Source organism: Lonchura striata, chromosome 9 (genome assembly GCF_050655825.1).
Source record: "Lonchura striata isolate lonStrDom1 chromosome 9, ASM5065582v1, whole genome shotgun sequence".
NCBI lineage: Eukaryota > Metazoa > Chordata > Aves > Passeriformes > Estrildidae > Lonchura > Lonchura striata.
In genome coordinates, this window is record NC_140711.1 from 27,533,830 (window position 1) to 27,549,503 (window position 15,674).

The 15,674-nt window shown below is 41.5% G+C and overlaps 2 protein-coding genes across 15 annotated transcripts in view; one reads left to right on the plus strand and one right to left on the minus strand.

Annotated features, from left to right (window-relative positions):
* PHC3 (polyhomeotic homolog 3) overlaps window positions 1–9,293 on the plus strand; it is a 30,908-nt gene extending 21,615 nt beyond the window's left edge. For 10 of the 11 annotated variants that reach the window (XM_085588013.1, XM_085588014.1, XM_085588015.1 and 7 more), the window contains one exon: window positions 825–9,293. In XM_085588013.1, the coding sequence (XP_085444139.1) occupies window positions 825–979 (155 nt within the window). In that variant the 3' untranslated portion in view covers window positions 980–9,293. The remainder of the gene's footprint in view (window positions 1–824) is intronic. The other variant, XR_014957410.1, reaches the window with a different exon arrangement.
* A 93-nt stretch (window positions 9,294–9,386) lies between these two features.
* On the minus strand, window positions 9,387–12,720 carry GPR160 (G protein-coupled receptor 160). Of its 4 annotated transcripts, none has more exons than XM_085588034.1 (3): window positions 12,542–12,720; window positions 12,190–12,360; window positions 9,387–11,219 (listed from the first exon to the last, which is right to left on the minus strand). In XM_085588034.1, exon 3 carries the CDS (start codon window positions 11,164–11,166, stop codon window positions 10,147–10,149), a length of 1,020 nt encoding a protein of 339 aa, XP_085444160.1. In that variant the 5' UTR covers window positions 11,167–11,219; window positions 12,190–12,360; window positions 12,542–12,720; the 3' UTR covers window positions 9,387–10,146. The 4 variants fall into 4 exon arrangements, with proteins under 4 accessions (XP_085444160.1, XP_085444159.1, XP_085444158.1 ...); XM_085588033.1 differs by having other exon boundaries at window positions 11,687–12,360; XM_085588032.1 differs by having other exon boundaries at window positions 12,226–12,360; window positions 12,542–12,719.
* Between the last annotated feature and the right edge of the window lie 2,954 nt (window positions 12,721–15,674).

The following is a 15,674-nucleotide window of genomic DNA, read 5'->3' on the forward strand; positions in this document are numbered from 1 at the left end:
ACAAGGTGATCTTTGATTTTAAACAAACTTATATTTATTTATATGTAATGAAAATTTATTATAATTACTCATTCCTTTCCATATGAATGCTTAGTTTCTCAAATACTTTTTTTTAAAGAAGTTCAATAGATATTTAAAGCTATATTCACAACCTGCCAGAATTTTTATTTCTACGTTGCTGCATTTGGGTTTTTGGGTAATTTTGGGGTTTATTCTTTTCAGTATATTCTCAAGACTTGAGTTACTGCTGTGTATAGAATATTCACTCTGATAACAAATGCTAAATATCTTCGTGAGATGATTGTGCCAAAGCCATACATCAAAACTTTGTTTCCTTAGCTCAGTGGTGTAACATACAGGTGGAAATAACTCCTTTTGGAAATTGTAGCTATTTGGATGTTCACACTGCACAGAGCAGTATAATATAGTTATCATTTATAGAATTAGGTAATGCTATCTCTTTATTGTTGGAAAGAACCTACTTCAATTACATTCCTGATTGCTATTTTATTGCTGTTTTCCCAGTCTCTCCCAATTCCTCTTAATGAAATGAAAATTCTGTCTTTGCTGGGGCTTGAAATTCCCAGTGAGTAGTTCTCTGATAAATACAGTGCAATTAGAGGCTGTAGTAAAACTTATTTTCATATTATTTCAGAATTCCCATCATAATACTGAACTTTTGCATGTAATTTAGGTTCAACAAGCTGAAGAGATGAGCACTGGAAATATTGCTGAAAAGCTCTGGTGTGGACAAAATCTGGTATGGATATTGGATCTAAGAATGGACATTTCTAAACAGTAATCATATTTTTTATTGCCTTTAGGTTGTCAAGATATTGCAGATGAATTTAGAGCACAAGAAATTGATGGACAAGCTCTCCTTTTGTTGAAGGAGGATCACCTTATGAGTGCAATGAATATTAAGCTTGGACCTGCATTGAAAATCTGTGCACGTATCAATTCTTTGAAAGAATCCTAGGAGGTGAACATGAAGGTTTAAACAACAGTTTCTCAGTGACAGAACTAACAGTAATATGCCAACATCTTCACTGTGGCATGAGTGTTACTGTGATGTTTTGTTAAGTAGGTGGGGCTCTCCCCACATAAAGACTTTAAAGTGTTCCTTTGATTATACCAGGAGTCCTCTGTAGTTTTCAACAACTAATAAGTTTATAGTAAAGCCTGAGTAATGCTTTGAATTGAATTTTTTCATGGAAAAACATGAAGTGAAATATGCTGTGATAGGTTAGATATTCAACATGTACTTCATTTTATGAGTTATGATTAACACCCCAGTCCCCACCCCAATTCAGACACCATTTAAATTGTGTTGCTGTATTCTGAACGATTTTTCCCACATACAGCAGTGTTTGGACTGAACTAACAGAAGTGTCCACAGGCCCTGTGGAAGCACTAGTACCAGTAAAATGCTATGCATTTAGTTGTGCTCTCTGAGTTTGTTTTAGTCTTGAGCAAATTGTTTGTAAGGGGTAGGTTAGCAGCTGGTTTTCCTCGTGTAGGCTTACCCTCATCTCTGCCACTATAGTATTTTCTTGAAGTCTGTAAAATACTATAAACCATGTAGATGTCTCATCAAAATCCTCATGATCAGGCTACTGACACTCCTGCCAGAGGTAACTGAAGCACATGTTACTTTACTCTTTGAATGCTGCTATGCACTAAGGGGGCATTAAGTGTTAGGTTTGTAATTTCACATGCTGCTAGTTAAGCTAAACCAGCAGTTCTCAAATGGGGGTTCAGAGTGAACCCTGAGGAAGTGTGGGAGCACTTGGGGTTCAGGTTCCCAAATGCCTGGATGTGAGGGGCTGAAAACTGCAGCCAGGACCAGCTCATGTTGAGACACGTTACAAGTTGCTTTAGAGCCTGAGGGTAGAGAAGGGACAGCATAACTCGGATGTTCTTTTTCTTGATACCTCTTCTAACATGTCTTTCCCTGTAGTGCATTCCCATTGCTTCACTGGAAGCTTCCAAGCACCTTTTCCTTGTCCAGTGGCCAGTGTGAGCTGTGCTTGCAGTACTCTGAGGAAAGAGCAGTGAGGCTTCCTCAGAGCTTGTGCAGGAGCAGCTGCTGAATGCCTGGAGCTGCAGGTCAGCAGGAGGAATGCCAATGTTGGCAACTCTGGGAGAATGTCCTGGTTTAGGGCAGATCTGGGAGGACCAGGACAGAGAAATATCCAAGGGCCCTGCTTTTTCCCTCTGACAGGAGATTTTGTCTTGGATGCTGCAGACCCAGGTGGTGGATTTTAGTGTCCCACTCCATCTTCCCTCTCTCACACCCTGTGGAACAAATTTATTTCCCCAGTTACTGATGCTCTTGGAAGCTGCCTGGGCTCTGAGGCAGCAGCACCTTCTTGGCTTTTGCTTCCCCACCACCTGTGCACCGATGCTCTTGGATGTATTTTGTCCTTCTGTTCCCTCCCTTTTGCAGCTCCACTCCCCTTATGTACAGACCTGGATCCTTAAGCTCTTGTTTAGGGAAAGAAGGGTATGTGTGCTGATAGTCATTGTGTATATTTGAATTAAATATGTGTACGTGTCTGCAAATAATGTATTTTTTTGTATTTTATGCAAATTAATGCATAATATATGATTGTGTAGGGAGGTATTCAGGGGGCTGTACAGTATTCCTGAAGAGAGGAGGAACTGACCTAAAGTTTTGAGAACTGCTGCCCTAGATCAAAAGGAGTCAATGCACATACACTGGCCAAAAGGCAGGTTTGTGACAGAGAGATTAATATGTATATTATTTAACTGATGACCTTAAAGAGTAAATTTGAATTACAGAAAAATCTGTGCTTCATTTTCCTTTAATTAAACTATTGCTTTGTTTCCACTAACAGATTTTCTACCATTACCTTCTAGAGATCAACATTAGAATCATTGTTCTTGATTACAACTGTTTGAGCTTACTAATAGCAGATGTTATTAATGTTTTTATTAACCACTGAAACTGCAAGTTAGGCCAACATGTTGCAGTTGCACGCTGGTATGTGGTGAGAACCCTTACCCAAATGGCACCAAAGCTTTAGAAGATGAATTGATGCCTGGGTTTATTTTGGAGGGAAGTTGCTAAGCACTTTCTAGTTTGTTTTGGTTTTTTTTTTCTATTTTAAGTTACTGTTGTAAAATAAACTTCTTAGTTGAAGTTCCAATATTTGCTAATATTCACTTGAAAGACATTCAAATGATGGAGACAGTGGGTTCCCATTTGTAGCATTTCTGTAAGATACACAGTGTAGCATATCTGTAACATATGTTCTAAAGGATATGTTCTGTTTTGATGAGCTAACTGAAGACTAAATATATCTTAGATATTTATCCTTTGGCTTTTGTCTTAAAGTTTTATTATTTTTATACAAAAATCTCACTGGCTAATTTTTAATCTGTCTTCTGATTGTACTGTTCTTAGGCAATGTAAAAAGTAGGGATACATAAATGTGGTTTGATAATGGCTTAAAGTGTACTAGAAAATGTGGACTTAGGGGTCTTATTTAGACCTGTAGTTAATCAGTGTTACATGCATGAGAATTTCATGGCTACTTTAATTTTGCTTTATTAGACAGCTTTCAGGAGAGCTTCTCCAGCTAGAGTTTGTGTCCAGCTCAGCCAGAATCACTGCCAGGTGCCAGGAGATCAGAGCAGACCCCAGTAAGGCACATCTGGTCCTGTTCATCTGGTATGTAACATTCCCTGTGGGTTTGGGAGAGCCACAGATAATGAGTTATGCTTTAAATATTCATAAATGCAGCAGCTTAGAATATGGGTCTTATGCATATTGAAAGTTTGTTTTTTTCTTCTTCAATGATATTGACAATTAACTGGAAGTTAAAATCAGACGCAGCTATACCAACCTGTACTGATAGAAGTGCACTTGTACAGGAGGGTTTGCCAGTGTAGCTGTGTCAATAAAATATTTATTTTCAAAAATCACACTTGTATATGAAAGTAGGCTGGAAAATTTCCAAGTGCTACTGAAGTCTATTTGGGAAGCTTATGAATTTTCTCAAAAAAAAATATAATACTTAGAGTAACAGTCCTCCAGAACCATTTTATGTACCAGCCACTTGCTGTTCAGATAGGTGAGGTTTTCCCAGGCTTATATTAACCGTTTCCCATGGCTTTGCCACATGTTAGTCTGTACCCTCTTGCAAAAGAAGTATTAAAGATTTTAATTGTATCTTAACAGTTGTTCCCACAGGATGTGTCTACAAGAAATCTTTTTTTTTATTCTCTTTATTTCCTGGGATTTTGCTTTCTGTATTCAGATTTCTGGTGTTGCAAGCTACCCCTCACAGTAATGTTTGCAGTATTTCAGCTTCTATAGGAATAGGTCAGAAGGGAAATACATTCCATGGCTTTTCCCCTTCCTTTTTCTCCACCACTGTCCATCCTACCCTACTCCTTAATGAAAACTGCAGCATTAGCTCAGGGCAAGCCCTTCTGCAGAGCACTGGGCTGAAGGTATGTGTCAGGATTTCATCCAGTAGAATAGAACTGTGACACTTGTCTCAGCTTCAGGGTTTGTTTGGGGTTTTAAAGAATTGCATATGAATGATCAAAAGGGGAGTGCAGCCTCCCCTGATCCATCTGGCTTGTATCAGCATCCCTGTTTTGCAGCAGGAGCAGGGTACTCCCCTGAGGAAGCTTGGCTACCTTCACTGACTTAAAGTGCCAGTTGTTTTGGCTCACCGGAGAGTGTCTAAAGGGGTTTTAGAAAGGCTGCATTGTAAATCCATTCTTTACCTATTAACCCATCATTTTTTTCTAGAAATGAAGCTCTTGATAGATGGTGAAGCCTTTGCTAGATTTTTGTCAGTAAGACATTTTAAATAGAAGATTTGTCCTGCAAGCAAATTTCCTCATTTTTTTCCTGTGAAAGCAAGTATTTACCCCCTGACTTCCACCTGTGCTTTGTCCAAAAAGGAATCCTGCCTTTTGGATAGAACAGATGGAGTCCTTTGTAACTGCAGATGTGGCAGGAAGAGGAAAGGATGGGGTAAAACCAATTGTTTAGGCAGATCTGTGATAGCTTTTGCATTGTGTCTTGAAGTATAAGGAAATATTCAGGTACAAAACCATTTACATGTAATTTGTATGGAAGTTTGGTGTGAGACTGGGCTGGGTGTGGTGTGCCACTGCCTGTCATGGCAGCTACAGCTAATGCCAGTTTCAGATGGATGTTCTCATTCTAATACCACAAAATCCATGCAGAAACTTCCACCTCAAGAGCTCAACAGATTTCTTACACAGTGACAAATCTACAGCTCTGAGTGATCAAAGAATTCAGTGACAGCTATGTTGAGTCCTGGTTTTGCAAGTTAGACATCCCCATCATTTATGACATGAGTAGTTCTGATTGTACTGAGACTGCTCATCTTAAAACTCAGCATGTATAAAGGCTTGCAGGATTTTTCTCTCACCAGTATTGTATGGAGATGTCCTGTTAGCATATACTTAGAAATATATTTGTCATCATTAACCAGACATTTCCTCATTGATTGTTTTAGGCTGCAGATAATGACAGTGCAAAACTGTCATTATCAATCTAGGGTCGTTTTTATACTCACCTATATTAGTTTATTAGGGATGGAGAGTGTTTTAAATACACTGTTCCTGTTCAATGCTGAGTGGAGCAGGTATGAGCAGAGCTATCAATGAATAATTTCAGTGTAAAGTGCTAATTGCTCATAGTGAATTAATTTTCAAGTCACTCTTGCATAGTGAGCAGTAGTTTCAGACAGGAAATACTGTGAGGAGAAAGAAATTTTAAATTTAATCCTTAGTTCACTTAAGATGAGCCTAAGTTAAATTAACTTTAAAAGACTTTGCCTTTAGTCATGAGAGTTTATTTAGACCTGAAAGGTTTTATGTAGTTACATCCCCTGGATAGCTTTGCAAATGGTGACATTTGAAAAAGAGACAGTAATGATGCTCCAGTGCCAGCTGTGTGGGTTTTTCAGGAAGCTTTTTCAGGAAGCTGTCCATGGTCTGAGCTGATGGAGTTAGGGCCTGAGACACAGACTGAGCACCAAGGCAGTGATCACACAGTACCCTAATCCATGAGAATCAGCCTGGTTTGTTTTTACCATCTTCATTTCTTTGAAAATCTGACATTTCCTTCCCCACTCCATTTCTGAGAGTGGCATTTTGCTCTCTTGGCTGTCAGCTCTGGGGGCTGTGGAGTTTTGTGTCCTGCTTTATCCCCTGGGTCTCATGGTCAGCACTTCCACATTGGTCCAGGCCCATCCTAAGCTGCTGTGTAGGTTTGTGTAACCTCTGCATTAAAACACACACCTGCTCATTCACCTGAAGGTTGCATAGTATTTTCTGATCTCTTACAGCAAAGTGGAAGGGAAAAAGCAAAGTTCAGAGATATAAATATGCTGGTAATTGCAGGTATAGAGTAAACTCAAAATCCAGCTTTTGTAGCCATGGATTTAATGTTTCTGAAGCACAGTTCTCAGAGCCAGTGTAATGAACAGATTTAAAGTTAAATTTTTTTAAATTTCCAGCAAGTATTCATGTTGAATTATCCAAATGACTCTGTAGAGTAAGGAGCTAGACAAACAAGATTTTAAAAGATTTTTTTCCATCTAGAAGTAATTGTAACTTGAGCACAATTGTGCATTCGTAGGATTGTGATCATAAACACTGTTTAAGTGCAATACATAACACTGAAGGAGCATTCTAGCTGTGTTTATGAAGCACTGCTTGGGTACATAGGGTTGTTGACAGTCTTGTGGTGTTGTTGCTAGGTAATAATCAGGATATCTATGCTGATTATGGGATTAGGTTTGAAGCACAAATGTCTTTGACTCATGAGGTAGATCTGCTTTGTGAGTGAAGCCTGGGCAGCCTGTGGAAGGCTTGTGTTGTCCTCCACTCTCCAGGCAGGATGCTTCCATCCTCTGGCAGCTTTTTGCAAATTCATTTTTGGAAAGAACGAGGGATTCTGCATGCCCAACTTTCTTTCCAAGTAGTCTTTGTGTTATAGAATGAACAAGCCAATACTGACCAGGAAAGATGTGTGTAAAGATGAAGGGTTTTATCATTGAGGGAAGATGTGTGTAAAGATGAAGGGTTTTATCATTGAGTGCCAAATACTCTGTTCAGAGTTGAAATCACATAGAATAGCTCATTAAAATCACTGTTGATTTGTAAGAGATTCTTTAAATGAGAAAAGTACAGTAGTCTCCCATAAAGGGTTAACACTTTAGCTGCTGTTAGCATTAATATCAATGCTGTAAGGTATTTGAATGGTATAAGGCCATTAGTTGCTGGCACAGCACAAGAAGTGATGTACAAAGGAGATGTAGCAGTGGTTATCAGTAGTTCTTTCATTTCAGATATTTCCACCTTCCTGGCACAGCTTCTATCCTCTCTGGCAGTGAAACTGTCACCCCTGTTCTAGAGAGGGATGGTCCAGAAGCACCAGGTTAAAAAAAAAAAATGCAGAGGAAAATACAATTGTTAGGAAGGCAGTAGGTTGAAGATCACTGCTCAGCTGGTGTCTCCCTCCATGAATGCCAAGCATAAAAGTGGGCTTGCAAAGAGAACTACCATTAATGTTTTAAAACAGTCACTGGGCAGGCTCAGGCACCATGGTTGGATATTGCTGGAAACCTGCAGTGCCACTGTTGCCTCCTCAACTGAGGTGACAGCTTAAAAGGTGATGCTCTTTGGCACTTTTCCACCGAAAGTAAGAAAGAATAAATTTGACAACTAATACAGTGATGTAACATCAATACATTAATATTTGCTTTGGCTGCATGTTGTGGGTTCCCTGTAAAAAATGTTAAAAACTTCAAGTGGCTTTAGGAGCACTGCAGCAGCTACAGGAATTCTGGCACGTTAGGGCAGATGGGGTTGTGTAAACTTTAATTAGGGCTTGGGAAGCTGAACCACACTGATAAATAAAACATGTTAGCAGCCTCACCCAACTGGTTGCAGTTCCAGTTCCTTGCATGTTAGTGATTCAGAAGGGTGAGACTTATCTTGCAAAACACACCTGAAATGAACTTGAAAATAGTTTTTCCTTCATCTGGTGTTGAACGAACTTTAAAAGAGGAATTTCCCCCTGCCTGCCAAGTCTGTACAAATTAGTTACTTCACGATTCTGAAATGCCTGGTGCATTCCTAGATTTGATGTATTTGCTGATTTTTAAATGGAATTAGGTTTTGTAAATATTTTGTCTGCCCCATTTCAGTGGGTGTCCAGTTTCTATAAAACCTGAAGAAATGCTGTGTCAAACCCCTGTGTTTAGCCATGGTTTATCCTATAGCATCTCCAGCACTAACTAACAGCAATTACAGTTTGAGGGAGCAGGGAGAGATTGCTTAGGGTTGTTTTCCAGTTAACATTGTGTGTGTTTTCCTGCTTTTAACATGGAAATACAATTTCCTCCAAATAAATGAAATAATTTAATTTGTGGTGCCAAACACTTCAAACTATATTGCTAAGCATTGCCTCCTCTTATTGCACTAGTTTGAAAATTCAGTTTTTGATCATTTACTGTCCTTTTGATGGCCTTTTAACTAGATTTTTCCCCCAAACCATTTTCTACTGCTGAAAAATGCTTGTCCCCTTTTGATTACATCACAGAAAACTCAAACAACAGACTGTGGGTGAAAGAAGCACTATGTGGGGTGAAGTAATAAATCAAAATAATCGGATTTTAGTATGTTTCAGAAATTGAAGATTAATTTATAATTGAGATGTGATTGTGTATTCTTATGGAGTGAAATACTGGAATATTCTTTTATAAGAAAATTTAACCCATGTAATCTTAAATTCTGCAATTAAATCTATCTCTATAATTGATATATAATAAAATAAATTATTACCCAAAATCGAAATTTTACAGTTGAAGAGCACACAATGAGCTATGTAAAAATATGATCTATACTTTGTGAATCGTTTTATAAGAAGCACTTTCCTATTACCAACTAGCATGTGAATGAATTTTAGATTCTCTCATTTGTTATGATCTGTAAAAATGACATTTCTTCAATCTGTCTGTTAACAGATAAATCCATCCTACAAATGCTGAAACAAAGCACCTTATACTATGCTGCTTAAACTTGCTTGTAATTGCACCTTTTGTTATCTGCAGAGTTTTCTTAATGAGTATTCTTGTGTGAAATCATTGTTCCCTGTGGGTCTGGGGGACAGTTAAATAACCTACAGCATCATTTACTTAGTTTCTCTTTCAACACAACATTGTATTGTGACTTTAGTGCTTCAGAAATAAATGCTAATTTCATTTGTCTGCTTTGGTTGTGTATAATTTATTTATCTTATACAAAATCAAATCAAGTCCATTGTAAAACTCGAAGAATTTGAAAATTGAGAGTATTTTTGCTAGAAGCCTAATTCTTTCCCTACTGAAGTAGTCCCACTTCATATTTAACTATTTTAAAGTAATTTTGTCTTCAAACTAAGGTACATTTTACTTTGAGCTATTCTTTAACCTTGGGTATGCATTTATGTATAGCAGCTAATCTTGATGCTTGTTGCTTTAATTATTTAATTATTAATATGTTCATGTACCTTAGAGGAACAGCAGCAAAGAAACAATGAAACAGCACCTCACCTGTAGTTGTGGAAGTTGCACATCTTGCACTGGTTTTGTACTATATAACATTTCTATTTCTCTAGGAGTTGTAACTTTAATTTAAACAAGTTATTTCTTGTTAAATAGACAGCAACCCTTACCTTCCATCAAGCTGACAAAAATTCACATTTTAAGAACAAAATACACTTCAAAAACTCATGTGAACCTTAGGTCAGCATCTGTATGTAATTCCAGCCTTCCAGACTTCATTGCATTTTGTACTGTAAAACCTGAGATAATTCCATTTAAAGGAAGTGTAGAATTCTATTCACAAAAATCAAGTTTAACTGAAAACTTGTCCTATATAAGCAGTGTTTTTTTAAAACATGTAATTTCAAGTCGAATTTCCTGGCCTGGCAGTGCTTGCAGTGCAATATTCACTGCAGTATTGCTGGGCACTGAACTTGTTTCTATGGAGTGAAGCTCTGGAGATGTTTCCTTGGGTCCTGTAAGGACCCGGCCACCCAACATCAGAGTTCTGCTTCTTTGCAGCCTTTTCAGTCGCAGCTCATTAACAGATGACAATTACTGTGCCTGGCTTATCAGCTGGCTTTGTGCTTTCATTGTTGAACGGCATAAAGCAGAATTTCCAGCTGACAAAGGGGTCTGTGCACCACCCTTCCTCTGTCAGCTCCACGTCGTGGCACCGGCACCAGTAGGCTGCTGCCAGGAGAAAGCTGTTGATGAAGCACAGCCAGGGCACGTTCATCTCCACGTAGGCTGGGATCTGCACTCCCAGGAGCAGAACCACCACCTGGAGAACAACAAACGGTGCCCAAGTGCCAAGGAAACACAGGAGGAGCCTGCTCAGGAGCTGCCACCTGAAGCAAGTGTTGTTGTTGTTAGGCACGTAGGGGAACATCAGCGCAGGCTGGCTGGAAAAGGAGAGGAGCCTGGCAGACAGCAGCATGGTTGTCACCTCCCTCCAGCAAGCCACGAGAGCCGTGCCCAGCAGCAGCACCATGGCCCACGACACCGAGGAGCTCTGCCAGCTGCCAGAGAGAGGGCACTGGGAAGGGGAAACTCTGTTCTGCATCTCCAGCTCTTCAGAGACAGCAGGAACTTGGAGAGTGCAAAAAAACCCAGAAATCCATATAACCACCACAGCAAATCCATAAAGTAACTTCCGAGCTGTTGTAGGGAGCTGGGATGTTTGGGAGACAGTGGTGTAATAATCCAGAGCAGCCACGAGGTACACGGGGTAAGGCAAAATGCCGTAGGTCAGAGAAGAGATCTGAGTGAAGAGGCAGATGTGGTACTCTGTGAATCGCACGCCCCAGAGCGCAAAGTCCTCAAAACAGAAAATGAAACACATGCTCAGCAGCAGTGTGAAATCAAGGAGCGCCACTGAAACGCAGAAGCATCCCATAAAACTGACTTTCACAGGTCTTGGCTGAATTTGCAACATGAAGAAATCAAGGAAGACTTTTCCAAGCATAATCAGGAGCAGCATGTAGCTGATTTCAAGAGGTTGGCTGGCGTGGGTGCAGTGGTTCTGACCAGAACCATTTTCACAGTGTCTGGCAGCCATCCTCCAGTGGTGAAAACAGCAAAAATAAAGTCACAGGGCACAGTGCTTCATCTCTGAAAAGAAAAAAAAAAAGTAGAAATTTATTTCTCTGTGGCTCTACCAATTAGTTACATCACAGCAACCACCCAGTTTGAATTTTTCAGGCCCCTTAATGAAGAGTAAGAGCCTCACTTCTCATCATTAGGTTATCAAGAACTGCCTAAATTTTGAGAGTTAACATCTGAGTTTTAACATTCTTGAGAGTTAAAAGGTCAGCATAATTTACTTATTTACTTTTCTAGCTAATGATCGAAGGAAACGTTTAGGGAAAGGGAAGACATGGAGAGGTCTTTCTGTCCAGCTGGCCAGAGGGATGGAGGTTTCAGAGGTCCTGCATATTCTGAAAAAATTACAGGACAGAAATCATCCAAGACACTGCAGGAGATGCTGCAGCACAGCCTCACAGTTTGTTATGCTCATAGAATCTGTAGGATCGAGATTGCAGAAATATCTTGAAAGCAGGAAAAGCATCAAGCATCACCTCCTTTTTTGGTGGAAAAATCCTGGAACTCCAAGACAATCCAAAGCACAAGGGCTTCATTAGTGAATTGGGGTTTTTGTTCATCTCTAAGTACAATGACAGAGACCTCAGAACAGCTAGTTTTCCCTTCAGACTAGCACAATTTTCTTTATGATAACTCTTTTCCAAATATTAATTCCTAAGGAAAACAAACATAGGGTGGCTCTGTGTATGTCAGCAAGACAACATGGGACAGTTTTATCTGAAATATTCTCTCTTTTCTTCAAGAAGCAGGATGGAGTCCATGATCCCACTGAAAGCAAAGAAGAGTGGAGGAGCCAAGGCTGCTGTAAACAGGAACTGACTCCTAGCCCTGTGTTAACAGCGAATTGCTTCCATTTAAGCAGACACCTGCATTTTGTGACCAGTTTGCCAGAGTCAGTCAACATTTGTGTTAGTGCACGTTTGAGTTTGAGTGTCCTGAAAGCAGAGTTAGAGCAACTACAAGTCCTTGGCAGCACAACCTGAGATGCATCCGTGGAGTTCATTTACAAGGCTACCTGGGCTGGCCGCTTCGCTCTTCATCTGCACAAGTGCATCCTCTGAAACCTGATCTGGCTTTACAGTACGGCTTAATTCCGGATTGTGCCTTCATGTGCTGGATGCTGCACTTGAGCCCGCAGAAGGGAGGGAGTCTGCACGCAAACAGGGTCCCGTTCAGTAAGAAAATAATAATAGTAGTAGTAGCAGTAGTAGTAGTAGTAGTAGTAGTAACAGTAGTAGTAGTAGTAATGAGAATAAGAATAAGAATAAGAATAAGAATAAGAATAAGAATAAGAATAAGAATAAGAATAAGAAATAGTAAGGCGGAATCACCTGTCCTGGGCCGTGCGGGCACAGCTCCCATCCTGCGCTCAGAGCGCCGCGGCTGCCGGCGCCTCCCGCTCCTCGTCCCGGCCGCTCCCGGCCGGGCTCCGCCGCTGTCCCCGGCCCTCCCGGCGGGTTCCCGCTCCCCTCCGGAGCCAGAGGGAGGGAGGCGGCCCGGGGGGCTCCGAGGGGACGCCCGGGCTGTCCCCGCCCGGCCCCGGCCCCCACCTGCGGCCGGCGCTCCGCGTCCCGCCCGGCGGGGCCGCCGCCCAGCGCGGAGACCGGGCGGGACCGGGCGGGAGCGGCGGGCGGGGAGCGGCGGTGCGGGCTCGTGTGGAGGGAAACGGGCCTTAGCACAGGTAACATAACGAGTATAACACATGCAGCACGCGTAACACAGCTAACACAACATGTATGACATGTACCGGCTATCAAGAAAACACGTCACACACATGACACATGTAACGTATAGCACACATAAACATAACACATATAACACACAGAGCACATGTAACACATAGTATTTAGCACACATAAGCATAAATAACACATATAACACACAGAGCACATGTAACACATGGCATTTAGCACACATAAAGATAAACAGCACATATTACATAACACATGGAGCACATGTAACTCATGGCATTTAGCACACATAAATAACACATCTAGCACACAGAGCACATATGACACACAGTACATATAACACAAAATAACTGTCCCGGGGAACAGGTTCCCTGAGTTGTGTTCGATCCCCTAGCAATGGGAGGTGAAGCAGCCTCATGGTGCCCCACTGCCGAGGGCAGCATGGTGGGATGCCCAGATCTGTATAAAAGTGGCAGATAGATATTTTGGGTTCTAAATGTGCAACGTATGTGGGGAAAAAAGGCGATGGTGGGGCATGAGGGTGCTTCAGCAGGAGCCCTCGGGTCCCTCAGGACTTGGCTGCATGGCAGGGAACACAGGATGCTGCCTCTGGGGAGCCCTTTGCCCACACGGTGGGTATTGTTTGATGTATCTTTCTGTATAAAAGAATCAAGTGGCTGGCAGGACTTCTGAGAGCAACTCATTCTCTGGAACGAAATTCGGATGTAAGGTGTGATTTCCCCCCCCCCCCCCCTATTTTTTCTTGCCCCTCTCCTCCCCCACTTCCATGGTTTGTCTTAAGGATTAAAGAACCTGAAGGGAAAAAAGGTTCTGCTGTTTGTTAGGTTTGGGGTTTTTTATAAAAAACCAAGATGATCAGTACTCTGTAAAACCTGACAGATTAAAGTAATCTTCAGCAGCATTCATGCTGACCATAGTTACTTATCCACACAGTGTTCATTAGGACTGTTACACAAATTGGAGTTTAATACAAAATGTTTACACCTGACAGAGGTATTGCACCTCCTGAGCATCCAGTCCACCCACAAATATCTGAATACTGATGCTTTCATAGTTGTTTTCTTCTTAGTTCTAACCCAGGGCAAGGCAATGAAAGTGGTTTTCCCAGTAGGAGCAAATGAACTGTTTGGATGTCTGTGTTTGTTTCTGTTCATGTCTCTCTTTCTGACTCCAGAAACTGCTGCACAGGCCTGTATGAGGAGATGCCTGGATGTTGGGAAGGAGGAACCAGGAGGGGCAGGGACAGTTTAGACATTTTTTTCTGCTGATAAAGATTCCAATGAGTGTGTGAACTCCAGACTGTGTCAGCTCTGTGCTCAGTGAGCTTTCTGGAGGAGTTCCTCAGTGGGCCCCACAGAGCTCAGTTCTGCCCACATTATATCCCCTTTTTGTGTTGTGTCTACTTCTCAGCTTCCCCTTTCCCCTCCACCACCACGTGAAAGTTTGCATTTAACTCACTGATTACTCTTTGTTTTCTGCTTCTGAGTGCTGTATCTCATCTTCCATCCCGGAGAAATGATGGTACAAAATTGGATATCCTGGAAATCAAATGCAGGACTTGGTGCTGGCAGGTCCTTGCTAAGTCAGGAGCTGCTCACTCCATGTTGGACAAGGGCTGCCTCTTCCTTCACAGGAAAACTTGCAGGTACATGACAAGCACCATGTGCTAAATTATACCTTGAGCCCATCTTGCTTGGTTAAAGAGGCTGCATTTATCTCCATGAGCAGCAATAGAAAGGTTTAAGGAATTTGTTTATATTTGCATGGAGGCAGCTGTGTGTAAAAACAAGACAGGAGACTCCTCCTCGAGGAAAGGAATACAGAAAATAACAGAATCTCTTCTAAAAGCTATTTATGTGTTAAAAGCACAAAGAGTGATTCTGTGTTTTCTGTTTAAGATATTTGCATAGAGCTTCCTTCCTTTTTCAGGGTTGTTTCCTGCTGCTGGTTGCTCATATTTTTGATTCTGTTCTTCAACTCAATGGAAAGAAATGGAAATGGAAACTCCTGTTTCCTGCTGGTCCTTTCCTTAGGGAAAAGGAACAAGAAAAAAAGACTACCTCTAATTTCAAACCTAACAATAATCTTCTGAAAGAAGCAGTGGCTGAAGAAGCTGTCCTCACTGAGGGTGGGCTCTACCCTGTCCTCCTTGCTATGCTGGAGCTCAGCACTGCAGCCCCACGGGTGACTGCAGCCTCTGAAATCACTGAGGAAGGGCAGGAGGGACCAGCAGAGTCCCTGCACATTGCTGCTGCCTGAATTAGGGCAGGAGGTTTCCTCCAGACAGGGGCAGGTTCAAATAATGACTACAACTCCTTGACAAGGAGGTGTGGGCTGTGCTTCCTGTGCAGTTAGAGCTCAGTCTTTACTTTCCTCCTGTTTGAGATGTGCTGTGCTTCAGAAGTTCATTGCAGCCTGTTCCTTTATTGTGTTGAGCAGAGGAGTAAATTAAAACCTCACCTCTGTGCGTTTCAAGCAATTTATGTTGGCATCTTGGACACCTCGAGCCCTGTGGGCAAACACAGGGAGATAAATACATCTTTATGCATCTTGGTGTCACGTGTGGGGAAAGCTGCACACTGTGAACTCCTGCAGAGATGATGATGATGATGATGATGAACATGAAAATTCCCACTCAAAATGAGGGGCTGGGGGTGACTCACTCTGGAGCAGGATGGCCCCACAGCCAGGGCAGTGGACCACTGGCATGTCCATGTGGAATATTCTCTGGAACACATTTGTCTGTGGGATG

Bases quoted from the DNA above. Each gene is read 5' to 3' on its own strand.
- GPR160 (XM_085588034.1), bottom strand. From the start codon at position 11,166: ATGGCTGCCAGACACTGTGAAAATGGTTCTGGTCAGAACCACTGCACC.